The following is a 13,386-nucleotide window of genomic DNA, read 5'->3' as shown; positions in this document are numbered from 1 at the left end:
AAAGGAGTTCAGTGGAGAACCATCAAGACGGTCAGGGCTGGAGCTCTGGCTCTGTCTGGAGATGCTGAGAGAGCTGGGCTTGTTCAGCCTGCAGACGAATGCCTTTCAGGGGGACCTAACAGCAGCCTCTGGTACCTACGGGGAGGTTATCAAGAAGATAAAGCCAGGCTTTTCACAGTGGTACATGGTGCGAGGACAAGAGGCAACGGGCAAAAGTGAAATGAGAGGTTCTGGTTGGATAAAAGGAGAAATTTATGATGGCGATTCAGGCAGTGGAACAGGCTGCCCAGAAAGGGTGTGCAGTCTCCATCCTTGGAGATTTTCAAGACCAGACTGGATAAAACCCTGAGCAACATGATCTGATCTCATAGCTGACCCTGCTTTGAGCTGGAGATGGGATCAGAGACCTCCTCCTTCCAATGCGAATTAGCCTTTGAACCTATGACAGAAGAAGAGCGGCTTCATTTCAGTTCTGGTTCCCAAGCTGACCGTCTACAACCCCACTCCTTGGAATAGTGGGAATAACGTCTGTTCCCTGTGAAAACGAACGTCTCCTGTTGCTCCTCAGCAAGAAAATCAACACTCTGGAGAGATCACTGATGGGAGAGGTGGGAGGAAAGCAAATTCTTGGCAGGCGCTTTCTTCACTACCTGCAACTCACCATTCTGACACAGCTCCTCTGCTCCCTGTGTCTGCGTGCTTGCCATCTCAGTCCTGCATAAACAACCACATCCATTTACTCATCTGCCTCTCCTCCTCTCCGTGCAGCTTGCTCAATCTCTATCTTCTGTTGACGACGCTGCCTCAATACTTCACTTCTTCATCTCTCCTCCAGTCCTGCAGATCAAAGGCACATCTAGCCCAGCATGCTGCATAACTGCCTGAGGAGGCATCTAAGAAGATAGCGAGCATGGAGCGAGCATGGAGTGCTGCTTCGCCCCTCCCCAGCACTCTGTCAGCTCCAGCAATTTGCTGATCAAGAGCTGGCTGAGTCAGGCTGCCTTTGAGTTTAACCCTTGGCAGACTTCCTTCTTCCAGATGCTTGGCAGTGCTCTTTGAACTCATGCAAATTTCTCGTACTCCAATATCCTGCAGCAGCGAGCTCTGCGGCTCACCAGCGCTGTGCGCAGAATTACCTCCTTCTCTTTCTTTTGAAACTCCATCAATCAGTTTAATTTAATGCCCATCTGGTCTGTAAAGAGCTTTTACAAGGCTTTCTTTGAATTGTGTTGCTGTGTTATTATGTTCTCTTATTCAAACCTTTCACTACCCATTCCTACTGTGATGGTGAATTTTGTAAAAGACAGTCTTCATGATAGAAAGAAACTCCTCACTGATGTTTAACTGTGATCACACGGGCAAAATGAAACCTCTCCCTGAACACAGAGAAGCATCTGTTTACAGTTAAGCATGAGACTAATCATTGCTGAGTTTTATTTACTGTCTATGCAGGATATACTTTTGCCCAGGGAATCTCTGAGGTTGAACAAAGGTAATCCCTTGGGAGCAGGCTTGAAACCTGATGTCTTGATTAAGCATTGAATTGATGAATTGCGTTCGACCCTCGCAGAGCAGGCTCGGCGCTGCACAGACCCCTGCAGAGGTAGTGAGCACACAGCCATACAGAACCCCCCCCTGGGGAAAGCAGTGCTGAGGACAAGCGTCCCCTAAAAGGTGAGGGACCAGCTACAGGACCTGAAGCCATCCTGGTAGTCTTTAACATGAAATGGTGAGAGAAGTTATTTGTCTACAATAGTGGTAGCTCTCTTTTATCCAACTCCGCTCCTACTGACTGAAATGTTAACAGTTAATGACTTGTCATGTCAATTTTCATTTTGACTTTCATTTTGACTCATTTTCACTTTTATCTTAACACTTGCCTGTTGCTACACGCTGCGCTGGGCCGCGGGCAGACCTCGACCCAGAGGACAGACAGTCTGCAGGAGAAGGAGCCTGACCGACTCCTGCAGCGTTTGGAGCCCTTCTACACAACTCAGAGGTACCCGAGGAGCAGCAGAGCAGCTCTCCACCAACGTGCGCACCCGCGGAACGGGCTGTCAGCCGACAGGAGGTCTCCAGCGACAAGCCTCAGCCAGACTCTCACTAACACACAGCGTGACGCCGGGGGAAGGCAGTTCCCATAAATTTGTAGCACTTGAACTAGATCGTCCTTTCATTCTGTCAGCTCTCGACCCAGCAATTACTGACTGGCCGTTTGCTGCTCCCCTGTGTCGCAGGATCACGCACGGCGTCTGCGCCGTTTCCCGGCACGCTCCCGGCCAGCAACCGAGCGCTCCCGCCTCCTCCAGACCTCAGCGCTCCACCACACACCGATGGGCTGCCAGATGAACGTGAAACCCCGGGAGCTATTCCAAGTTCTCCAGAGGGATGGTGGAGAGGGATGGGCTGACCTCTGAGGAAAGAGCATCTGTCTGTTGCAAACGGCACGACCCTCGTGCGCCGCCCCGACCTCCCTCTGTGCCCGGCTCATCTCCATGGGCATAACTGGAGCATTAAACTTCAACGACAAATAAACAAAGCTGTCCCTTTGCTAACTGCCACCCAGATTTTGCCCCTCAGTTCTCTTCGAACAGCATATACTGTGTCTTTGTCATAGTGGGGCATATATGCTTTCTGCAAAGAGCAGCAGGACATCACCAGGATCAAACTACAGAGATTGGCGCACACCGGAGTAAAGAGCCTAAGCCAAAACGGAGCCTCCAGCGACCAGCAAGGACCAGCAAAGAACCCCGTCCCCGAGCTGCCAGAGTACCCGCTCTGAAATGAGAATCACGCCCCGGGTGCATGTCCCAAGCGCAGCCTGTCAGCGCCCCAAGCCTCATAGCAGCCCCGCTCTGCAATTCGCAGCATGCCCAATGCATTATTAGTCTCCAAGGAAAACACAAAAACTCTCCATAATGCTTTTGGGCCTGTTGCCATAACAGCCTAAATCCCTGAGAGAATCTAAGTCTGTGCATTAATTGGGGCTAGCTAATGAGGTGGCTCTCTCCAGAGCACAACCCCCCGTTCCCAACCCTGCTTCCCTGGTGCAGGGATGGCAGAGTAGCTCCCAAAGCCACCCCTGGGCTAGAGCGGAAAGGTGCCACGTGCTGCGGCTTCGCTCACCTCCAGAAGCGGAAGATGGGTGAGCATCACCGTCCTTGGGTGCGCGGGGCTGGCATCAGCTCCGGGCAACAACAGAACTGACAGGAGGAGGAGGAAAGTCCGCTGCCCTTCAGAGAGCAGGCAAATAACTCCTACGCTGGCTACTATGGCACAAAGCTTAAACCGCAGCTAAGGTTAACCCGAGAACCTGCGTAGAAGAGGGAAAAGCATTGGGAGTTCACTGGAAGAGGATCGGGGAGGGCTGCCAGCCCCCGTGGCAGAGCCGCCCCCACCCTGCCAGCCCTTCGTGCAGCCAAGGATGCACGCTCGGCCCCGAGCTGGCACAGCAGGAGGAGCCCGGCACCCTCAGCATCTTTCTGAACGCCGAGTCACCCCTCATTTCCTCGGCAGTGACCACACTTGGTCAGAACAGCACCCGCCTCCCACAGCCGGTGCCTCCAGCCCGCCGCACTCCTAGCTGACCTGGGGACACACTGCTTCTCCCTGTGCACCACCATGCACACCACCTTGGGTGTGCTCAGGGGACAGGCACAGCGGGTGCCATGATGGTTCTGCAGACTTCCGAGTGTTTTTAACTTCTGATGCTGGAGCAGATGGCATGGCAGCTATCTTGGAAGTCTGACAGAGATTTTCTTTTCTATCAGCCTCCCCACTGCAATGCATTTCTTTTCTTCACGTTTTTGTTGAAGTATTTCTTCCATTCTGCTTTCTTTGTTAGCCAGTCGAGGGTTAAGCACCTTTGTCTCAAGAAGTTTTTAGATGCAAACGTGAAATGCTTTGATCTTTTGTCACAAGTCCCTGGGAATCTAAACCAACTGTGTAATATGCAAATAATGCAGAGCATTTCTTCACAAAAAAACCAAGCAATCAACCAACCCCTGCTTATTTTTCATCTAGTTCCTTGCTTTTAGTAGTGATTTTTATCATGAAGTCAACTGACTGTACAGCGTATGAGCCTGTCATTGTGGGTGTGAAATGACAGCTCAAGGACTTCTAAAACAAGCCAATTGCAACCCAATTTCTACTGTTTGGCTGTTTTCTATTTTAGCTTATCTGGAATTCCACAAAAATTAGCCGGTTTCTAAGAGGCGCTGCTTTTGGTGTGTATTGTGGCAGGCAAACTGGAAACAAGAAGTTGCTGTCCCCTCCTCAAGAGGAACTGCTCCCTTTCGGTGCAGGCAGACGCATGCCATTCTTGGATTGAGCAAAATTAAGAGCTAGGCGTGATTTTTTCTTGTATTTATTGTCAGCTTGTGCTCGGATGCTGTGCTTATGACAGCTGCAGCCACTCCTGCTCAGAACAGGGCATCTCCAGTCTGCTTTTAATCTTCCCTGATGCAGATTAAATCTAATGTTTCTAATCCCCTTGTTGCATGGTGTGTGTACGCCGTAATGGCTGTGAATCCCATGCAAGGATCAGGCTCTCAATGCTCTAGGTGCTGAACAAAGAAGATGTACATGGGACATTACACTCCATGCTCAGGAGCATATAAACCCTACACACAACCCAACAAACCTTACAGTTGTAGAAACCCTAAAACTTCAAATCCCTCTTCACAGAATCACAGAATCATTAAGGTTGGAAAGGACCTTCAAGATCATCAAGTCCAACTGTTAACCCAACACCACCAAGCCCCCTAAACCATGTCCCGAGGCACCACATCCACATGTTTTTTGAACACCTCCAGTGATGGTGACTCCACCACCTCCCTGGGCAGCCTGTGCCAATTCTTGACCACTCTCTCAGTGAAGAAATTTTTCCTAATATCCAATCTAAACCTCCCCTGGTGCAACTTGAGGCCGATTCCTCTCATCCTGTCACTTGTTACTTGGGAGAAGACACCAACACCCACCTCACCACAACCCCCTTTCAGGCAGTTGTAGAGAGCGATGAGGGCTCCCCTCAGCCTCCTCTTCTCCAGACTGAACAACCCCAGTTCCCTCAGCCGCTCCTCATCAGACTTGTGCTCCAGACCCCTCCCCAGCTCCGCTGCCCTTCTCTGGACATGCTCCAGCACCTCAACATCCTTCTGGTAGTGAGGGGCCCAAAACTGAACACAGTATTCAAGGTGCGGCCTCACCAGTGCCGAGTACAGGGGCACGATCACTTCCCTACTCCTGCTGGCCACACTATTCCTGATACAGGCCAGGACGCTGTCGGCCTTCTTGGCCACCTGGGCACACTGCCGGCTCATGTTCAGCCGGCTGTCAACCAGCACCCCCAGGTCCCTTTCTGCTGGGCAGCTCTCCAGTCACTCGTCCCCAAGCCTGTAGCGTTGCATGGGGTTGTTGTGGCCGAAGTGCAGGGCCCGGCACTTGGCCTTATTAAACCTCATACAGTTGACCTCTGCCCATCGATCCAGCCTGTCCAGATCCCTCTGCAGAGCCCTGCTACCCTCCAGCAGATCAACACTCCCACCCAGCTTGGTGTCATCTGCAAACTTACTGAGGGAGCACTCGATCCCCTCATCCAGATCATCAATAAAGATATTGAACAAGACCAGCCCCAGAACCAAGCCCTGGGGAACACCGCTTGTGACCGGCCACCAGCCGGATTTAACGCCATTCACCACAACTCTCTGGGCTCGGCCATCAAGCCAGTTCTTTACCCAGCAAAGAGTGCACCTGTCCAAACCACGAGCCACCGGTTTCTCCAGGAGAATGCTGTGGGAGATGCTGTCAAAGGCTTTACTAAAGTCCAGGTAGACAACACCCACAACAACATCTTCTTACAGTTCTCTGCAGAGATCCTTGACAGTCTACCTGCACAACAGGCATCACCGACAAGGTGTAGGTTTCGACGGACCTCCTGAGTCATTGACTCTGCTTTCACAAGCAAAAAGGAGCTCTTTACTGGCAAGTATTTCATATTTAATGAATACTTTTCCAGTTTATGATCTATTACTGGTTGAAGATGCTATTTCACACAATAAATCCCCTTTAGTATGATTTCCAGCTGTTTTTGGCTTGACTGAACCTTGAACAACTTCTGCTTAGAAGCATTTTCACAAACATTCTCACACATAAAACATCTAGGATGAAGTCTGCAAAATAAACATGCACTTTTGACACCACTGGCTACTGCATGCTTGCCTGCCAGGCAGCTGTACACCTCAGCGGTCATTAGATGCTCCCTACAGTCCATGGGCACTTGTGCAGGATTCACCTCTAAGATGGCATGAATCACAGAATCACAAGGTTGGAAAGGACCTTTAAGATCATCAAGTCCAACCATTAATCCAGCGCCACCATGTCCCCTAAACCATGTCCTGAAGCGCCACATCCACACGTTTTTTGAACACTTCCAGAGATGGTGACTCCACCACCTCCCTGGGCAGCCTGTGCCAATGCCTGACCACCCTCTCAGTGAAGAAATTTTTCCTAATATCCAATCTAAACCTCCCCTCGCACAACTTGAGGCCATTTCCTCTTGTCCTATCACTAGTTACTTGGGAGAAGAGACCAACACCCTCGTCGCCACAACCCCCTTTCAGGTAGTTGTAGAGAGCGATAAGGTCTCCTCTCAGCCTCCTCTTCTCCAGGCTAAACAACCCCAGTTCCCTCAGCCGCTCCTCATAAGACTTGTGCTCCAGACCCCTCACCATCTTCGTTGCCCTTCTCTGGACACGGTCCAGCACCTCAACATCCTTCTTGTAGTGAGGGGCCCAAAACTGAACACAGGATTCAAGCTGCGGCCTCACCAGTGCCGAGTACAGGGGCACGATCACTTCCCTACTCCTGCTGGCCACACTATTCCTGATACAGGCCAGGATGCTGTCGGCCTTCTTGGCCACCTGGGCACACTGCCGGCTCATGTTCAGCCGGCTGTCAACCAGCACCCCCAGGTCCCTTTCCGCCGGGCAGCTCTCCAGCCGCTCCTCCCCAAGCCTGTAGCGTTGCATGGGGTTGTTGTGGCCAAAGTGCAGGACCCTGCACTTGGCCTTATTAAACCTCATACAGTTAAAATCGTGTTAAAAGTGCTGATTTCCCTCTGGTCACTATAGAGGGTTCCTGGGCACCTTACTTGGATGGAGATTTCTGCACTGTTAATGTGTATGGCTGGATGAGATGAATCCCATCCTGCACGTGCTACTGATCATTTTTACCTTCATGAGAAAATTAACTGGTTACTCCTGCTCTAGCAAGTCCGTGGGTCGGTGCTGTGTTGATCCCAGGCACCAAGGCAGTCAGCTCTGCTCCCCTTCTGCCGTGTACATTAACAGTATTGCGACGTACGAGCAACTAATCAATGCCTGCCTTCATTTCCAGCACTGCCTCTCACCACCCGCTTGGCCCAGGTTCTACTCCAGCTCTTCAGAGTTCTGGGAGCTTTCTGCCTGTGGACTTCACGGCAGGACAGCAGCTTTATCAACACAGCATGTAAGTACACACCAGGGCAGTCCTTTATACACCCATTCCTTTTTTTTTTTTTAAGATTATCTCTCCTAGTTTGTTTTTCAGATTAATCATACACACATTTGATTAGCTCTGGCTATCTGCTACTCTCAGATCAATCTCCTGTAGGACTACAGATATCAGCTGCTCTCATACAAACACGAATGAGAGGCATGTATGCACAGCAATTCTGTGGCTCTGTACATTAAAAAGTACATTTTGAATACTAACTCTTGCGTTTTTCAACTAATTTTTACATTCTTGCTGGGATTGTGCTGATCTCAGCTGTAGCTCAAAGCAGAATTTACTCTCTATTAACCTATTTTGTGTGTTAAACACAATCTGTTTTGACATCACCGTTAGTATCAAATGATGCCTTGGGGTTACTTAAAATTAGCACCTGCCACAGAGCACCCACCTTTCTCTTTGCCCCCTTTCCTCCTGCCCCTCAGCTTCTCTACCTGAGCGGTGACGCACTCTCCCCAGCTCCAACACGCGCAGCCCTCAGACCTTGCTAACGCCGTGGCTTGGTGTTACTGCCCGGATGAAACTCACCGACAGATAAAATCAGGAGAAGAAAATGAGTCCCCCGTACTGTCATTGTGCCACCGGCCCTTGCTCACTCTGCCTCGTCCTCCCATCTCCCTCCTCCAGCGTATATTTGGTTTCAGTTGCACTGTAAACCTTTTGGGACAGGGTCTAAAAACCCCAGCATAGCCCATAGACGAGTGCCTGTTCCAGACTGTCCTGTTTTTCCTTAGAAAAAATTCACTTCTTACCCGCTCCATCACCTCAGTCTGTTACAGCTCATGGTCTTACGCTCGACCACCCACGTGTTCCACACACTGCACGCGCAAACAGAAAATCACCCACCGACCCTCATTTGCCAGCATGGAGGGTGGGAGGAACTCCTCTATCCCCGACAGTGCTGTGAGGACACTGAGAGAGCAAGGGACCCCTGGAGGTCTCCAGTCCAGCCTCTGCTCAGAGCAGGACCAGTGTCAGCGTTAGAACAGGATTCTCAAGACACATGCAACCTTCCACACAGAAACCCCATTAAACATCCCCTCTTCAGAGGTCTTTAGTTACAAGCCCATAGAGAGGGCTGAGTCTTTCCCGCTGGGTCCTGTGCAGGCATGAATGCTCCACAGGGACAACCTTTCCTCTTTAGAAAGGGATTTCCCCCCAGTTTGCCTTACCTACAGATTTTGTCCGTGGAATCCCTTTGCGCAGTGAAACATGGGGCTTCTCAGCTCCTGCAAGGACCCCCGAGTGTGCTGCCATACCTTGGCGTTCAAAGAGTGACTGGAAGAGAGAAAAAGGAAATTTCCATTTGGGACATCAGCGAGACTCAGCTGAACGGACACACCATTTCACCTCTGTCCACCTGACCCTGCCGCCTGCGGGTGAAGCTGGGGCTCTACCCCCACGTCAGCCTGCACCCAGACCCTGTCCCTGCCGCCCCGTGCCTGCAGCCGGGACTGCCGCAGCCCTAGGAGGGCAGGCTTCCCTGGGACAAGGACAGACCCCTTCCTCACCTCCACCTTCAGCACTCCTTCCGTGCTGCCCCATCCAGCCTGCCTCTGAAACATGTGCTATTGCCCTTTGAAGGGTTAACCCTCCCTCTCGCCCACTTGCCTGGTCCCCCTGCCTGCCCGCTGCCCCTGCCTGCCTGCTTTCCCCTGCCTGCTCCTCCCTGCCTGCCTGCTGCCCCTGCCTGCTGCCCCTGCCTGCCTGCTCCTCCCTGCCTGCCTGCTCTCCTCTGCCTGCCTGCTGCCCCTGCCTGCTTGCTCCTCCCTGCCTGCCTGCTGCCCCTGCCTGCCTGCTCTCCCCTGCCTGCTCCTCCCTGCTTGCCTGCTGCCCCTGCCTGCCTGCTCCCCCCACAGGCTCTCAGGCGCTTTGTGCCCAGGGTGGGGTGGCACAGTGATGCTGACTCCAGCAGCAGCCTTCCTCCCATGGGAAGTCTTCGCTCAGGCCAGTCTCTGCTCAAAGCAGCCTGTCCCACTTTACCTCCTGCTTCAGAAGCTGCCTCCCACTGCCTGCAGCACTTTCACAATCCAGACAGCCTGGAGCTGGCAGCCCCACTCCTACTCCATCCATGCTTCCCCTCGGAGACGGCATTTTTCTCTTCTTTGATTCCTCCTAATTTCCAGCTTCACATCCAGAAAATTGCAGCCAGACTAAGCTCTCCAGCTCAGCTTTCCACACCCCTTCAGATCTGCTCTCGTCCTCCCCGTGGCAATCCCAAACCGGTGAGCGAGCACCAAACAGCCCGGGTCAGCTCCTCCAGCACCCGCCTGGACTCCCGCTCGGTGCCTCCGTCTCCCCCCAGACTCTCTCCTTCCACTCCCCTTGGGAAACCCACTCCCCAGCGCGAGTCTCGGGGCTGGCAGTCAGCACAGCGCAACGCGCCCTTCCCTCTCCCACCACAAGCCCTCCTCTCTCACACTGATTTCTGCTGGCGTGATGCGCCGGCTTGTTGGTCGCTGCTTCACAGTGGCTGCCCTGGAATCTGCTTCGACAATGTCTGCTCTCAGCACGGGCTCGGCTGCTGCCAAAATCTCATCCAGTTTCTCTGAAAATCCAAACATAGGAGCAAACGGGTTAGCAAGGGCCACGTACCGAGGCAGCTCCCCTATGGCAGACCCACCCCTTGCAGCGCGGCTAAGCAGGGAGCGAACCTCCCCGTAGGGAGAGCGGTTCCCAGGCCTGTCGAGCATGGAATTGAGGAGCAGCCGCTCAGCCGTCTCCTCCCCAGCCAGCGGCTAACCAAGATTTTGGAGGTGTTTCTGGAGCTGCCCACCCACCACGATGCACAACCAGGCACCGGCCTAGCTCATCGGGGGACCCGCAGCCGACAGCCCAGCGCAGCGGCACCGCGCCATGCTGCTCTCCCAGCCCGGGCTGCACCCGCGCATCCGAGCCACCCGGGCACCCCTGACCAGCCTGCCTGCCAGCTCCCAAGGCGGGGGGACTGCTCCTAGCTGCGCCATGCTTTAAGGAAGCCTCGATCCTTACATTAAAAGAGCAAACTTTTGCACGGATGTATTTTTGATATTCAGAATGAGTCTGAGGCCCCCTAATTGGGAGAAGTGGGGTGTGGGCAGCGGCTGCACTGGGGCAGGTAGGGGGAAGCCAGGTGCCACGGGGGCCACGAGCAAGCCATGGGACTCCACAGGACTCAGTCCAGCTCCAGCACAACCAGCGTCACTCCAGCGTCAGTTTGGGACAAACTGGGACCTTTGCTCCCCGAGTGGACTCCTGTGTCCAAATGGCGCCAGGAGCCAGGGCAGGCACAGGCCGGGGTGTCGGTGCCCGCCCAGGCTGTGGTGCAGCAGCACCGTCTGCAGAGCCGTCAGGGCCATGCCTGTGCCGCCACGGGCCTGACCCACGCACCGATCCCAGGCTTGGCCTCGGCCCTGCACCGTCACCAGGCACCTGCCTGCCAACCCCTGGGCTACACCCGGCGCCGGTCAGCCCCACCAGGACAGATCCCGGCCCAGCTCCCGGCCTGACCTCGGCCCTGCCTCATCGCTACAGGCCCGCCTGGCGGGCCGGGCGTGTGGGTGTGGGGGACAGCCCTTGGTGTGCCTGGCCCAAGGTGCTCAGGGCAGCGGGGCCCGTCAGGCCATGCGTGTCCTTTGGGACCACGGTGGTGTGCCCACGTCTGTCCCTCGGGGGGTGGCAGGCCCTCGCTGCCCCCCGGCCTGCAGAGCAGTGCTCACTCCACTTGCGCCTGCAGAGTGCACCCGCTCGGATACAGCACCAGCGCCGGCTGCCACCGGGGTTTTGTCTGGGGCCGTCAACCATCCTGAAGCTCAGGATATCGGAAGGGGCAGGAGGCAGATGCTGGCCACTGTCACCACCGACTCCTCCTGAGCTCCCTCTGCCCAGAGCCAGACAGGGTCCAGCAGAGCCAAGCTGATGAAGGCTGCTGGCCTGTGCTCAGCCCGGGCAGGGGCTGCTCAGCGGCGGCTGCCCCCTGCTCCTACAGTGGCTGGGCAGGGTTGAGTCTGTTGGCTCCATGTCCTAAACGGTGTCAGCTGGCACCGGAGCGTGGCCATCACGCCGGCACGGTGCTGTGCTGCAGCTGATGGGTCTGCCTGGGTGTTCGTCAAGACTGGAGGCCTCTACCTCCATGGCACAAGCAATCCGCTGTCCCCGTACATTGCCCAGGGAGAGGGGAGAACACGTGCAGCGTTCATCCCGTACAGCTGACGAGCTCTGCCTGCATTCAGGTAAGGCTCGTAAACTTCTGGGCTCCTTCCAGCCTGGCTGTTGAACCTGGGACTGCGAAACGTCATCACTGTGGTGTGGGAGCTGCTGATCCTCGTGACCCCAGCGCCCTGGAGAGCACTGACCATCAGGACAACGTTCCTACAAAACCCCGCCTGGGGCTGGTATGGCTCGCGGGCCACCTTCAGCACCTCCGCACAGGGCAGCCAGCTGTCCGCACAGCCGTTTGTAAGCCAGCACTCCTGAGTTACAGAAGCTAAAAAGGGGTCCCAAACATTTCAGAAGCCCATTCTGTGGAGGAGCAAGCCCTACACCCACACGCCAAGTGGTCTTTGCCAAGGGGACTTACGTGTCCTCTGAGGCCAGCACCCTTGGGTGGCAGGTACCAATCAAGGACCTGGAAGCAAGGACCTGAACTTGCTCCAAGGAAACAGCTCAGGCCAGCTCCTGAACTTCCTTGGCACAAGACCTCTAGTAGCCAACCATCCTTGTCTCTGGGGGACTTCATACCATCCTATTCCTCACTGCTGTGGGACTCGCACGCTGCGCTCAGAGCAAGAGGCGCGGGGCAGTTCAGCCTGCTCAGAGGGGAGCTGGCTCGTCCCTGTGGCCAAACACTGCTGAGCGGCTGCCTGGACCACTAACAGCCAAGCCTCAGGAGGGGACGGGCCACGGACTGATTCTAAAGACCATGTGCTGGAAACCTGCCTCACCGCTGCCATCGGAGGCTGCTCTGGGCAGCCCTGTAGTGACATTAATTTGGAGACCCCAGTGCTGCGAGAGGAGTCACAGCGATGCTCAGCCCTCTCCACCTGCCTCTGCTTCTGGCTTTGTTCCACTTCCCGCCTCGTAGTGCCATTAGAGTGCAGGGCGACAAACCACCACTAACTGCACTTGGTACCTGCCATGCCTTTGCAGGTGGAAGAGCATCCTGGAGTGGGTCCTGCCTGCCTCCAGGCTGCTGGGGCAGGGGGTGAGGCAGTGCTGGAGCCGCCCTGAAAAGAGGGATCCCCCAGGAACGGGTGCACCCTGATGGCTCTGGCTGTCCAAAGTGTCAAGAGCTTTCCACCACACACTTGGAGTCGGCCATCTTCAATGTCAGGACATCCCTGGTGACCTCCAGCTGATTATTCCGACCCACGGGACCTTTGCACTGCCTCCACCTTTGGGTACTGACAGATCTGCGCAGTATAGAGGAGGTCTGGGGAGGTCCCCCAGACACCTCTCACTCGTAAGCCCTGCTCAGCTTCTGCCCTGTGTTATCACCATTATGGCGGAAGAGTTGGTCCCTCACATTTCCTGGTCCTTGGGAAACAGTTCTCTAGCTTCACATTACCAGGACAGAGACTTCTGCTTCTGAAAGGCTAAGAACTAGGGCCAGGTCTCCAGGCTCCCTCCCTCCACCCTGTGCCTGTGCTGGAGAAATGCAGAGCCATGTGCTGGCATGGGACGAGCCTTCTTGCTGCATTCAGGATTGTCTATTACTGGCTCTCAGCCCTGGCAAGAACCTCCTGTTTTTGTAGCATCCCTCATGCAATGCCCACACGGACGCTGCACAGTGCAAGCCTCACATACAGAGCCCTGCTGCAGCCAGTTTGGGCACCGATAATGTGGCCTTCATGGGGGGCG

The 13,386-nt window shown here is 54.6% G+C and overlaps 1 protein-coding gene across 1 annotated transcript in view; it reads right to left on the bottom strand.

The window, feature by feature from the left end:
- SHANK3 (SH3 and multiple ankyrin repeat domains 3) overlaps positions 1–13,386 on the bottom strand; it is a gene marked incomplete at both ends in the record, with an annotated part of 394,260 nt that overhangs the window by 29,825 nt on the left and 351,049 nt on the right. Inside the window, 2 exon segments of the mRNA XM_082010792.1 lie at positions 8,721–8,826; positions 9,969–10,096. Coding sequence (XP_081866918.1) covers positions 8,721–8,826; positions 9,969–10,096 — 234 coding nt within the window.

The sequence above is a fragment of the Phaethon aethereus genome (genome assembly GCF_964289735.1).
Source record: "Phaethon aethereus genome assembly, chromosome: 1".
Lineage (NCBI taxonomy): Eukaryota > Metazoa > Chordata > Aves > Phaethontiformes > Phaethontidae > Phaethon > Phaethon aethereus.
Note: the sequence above shows the minus strand (reverse complement) of the source record. Positions and strands in the feature narration are given on the sequence as shown.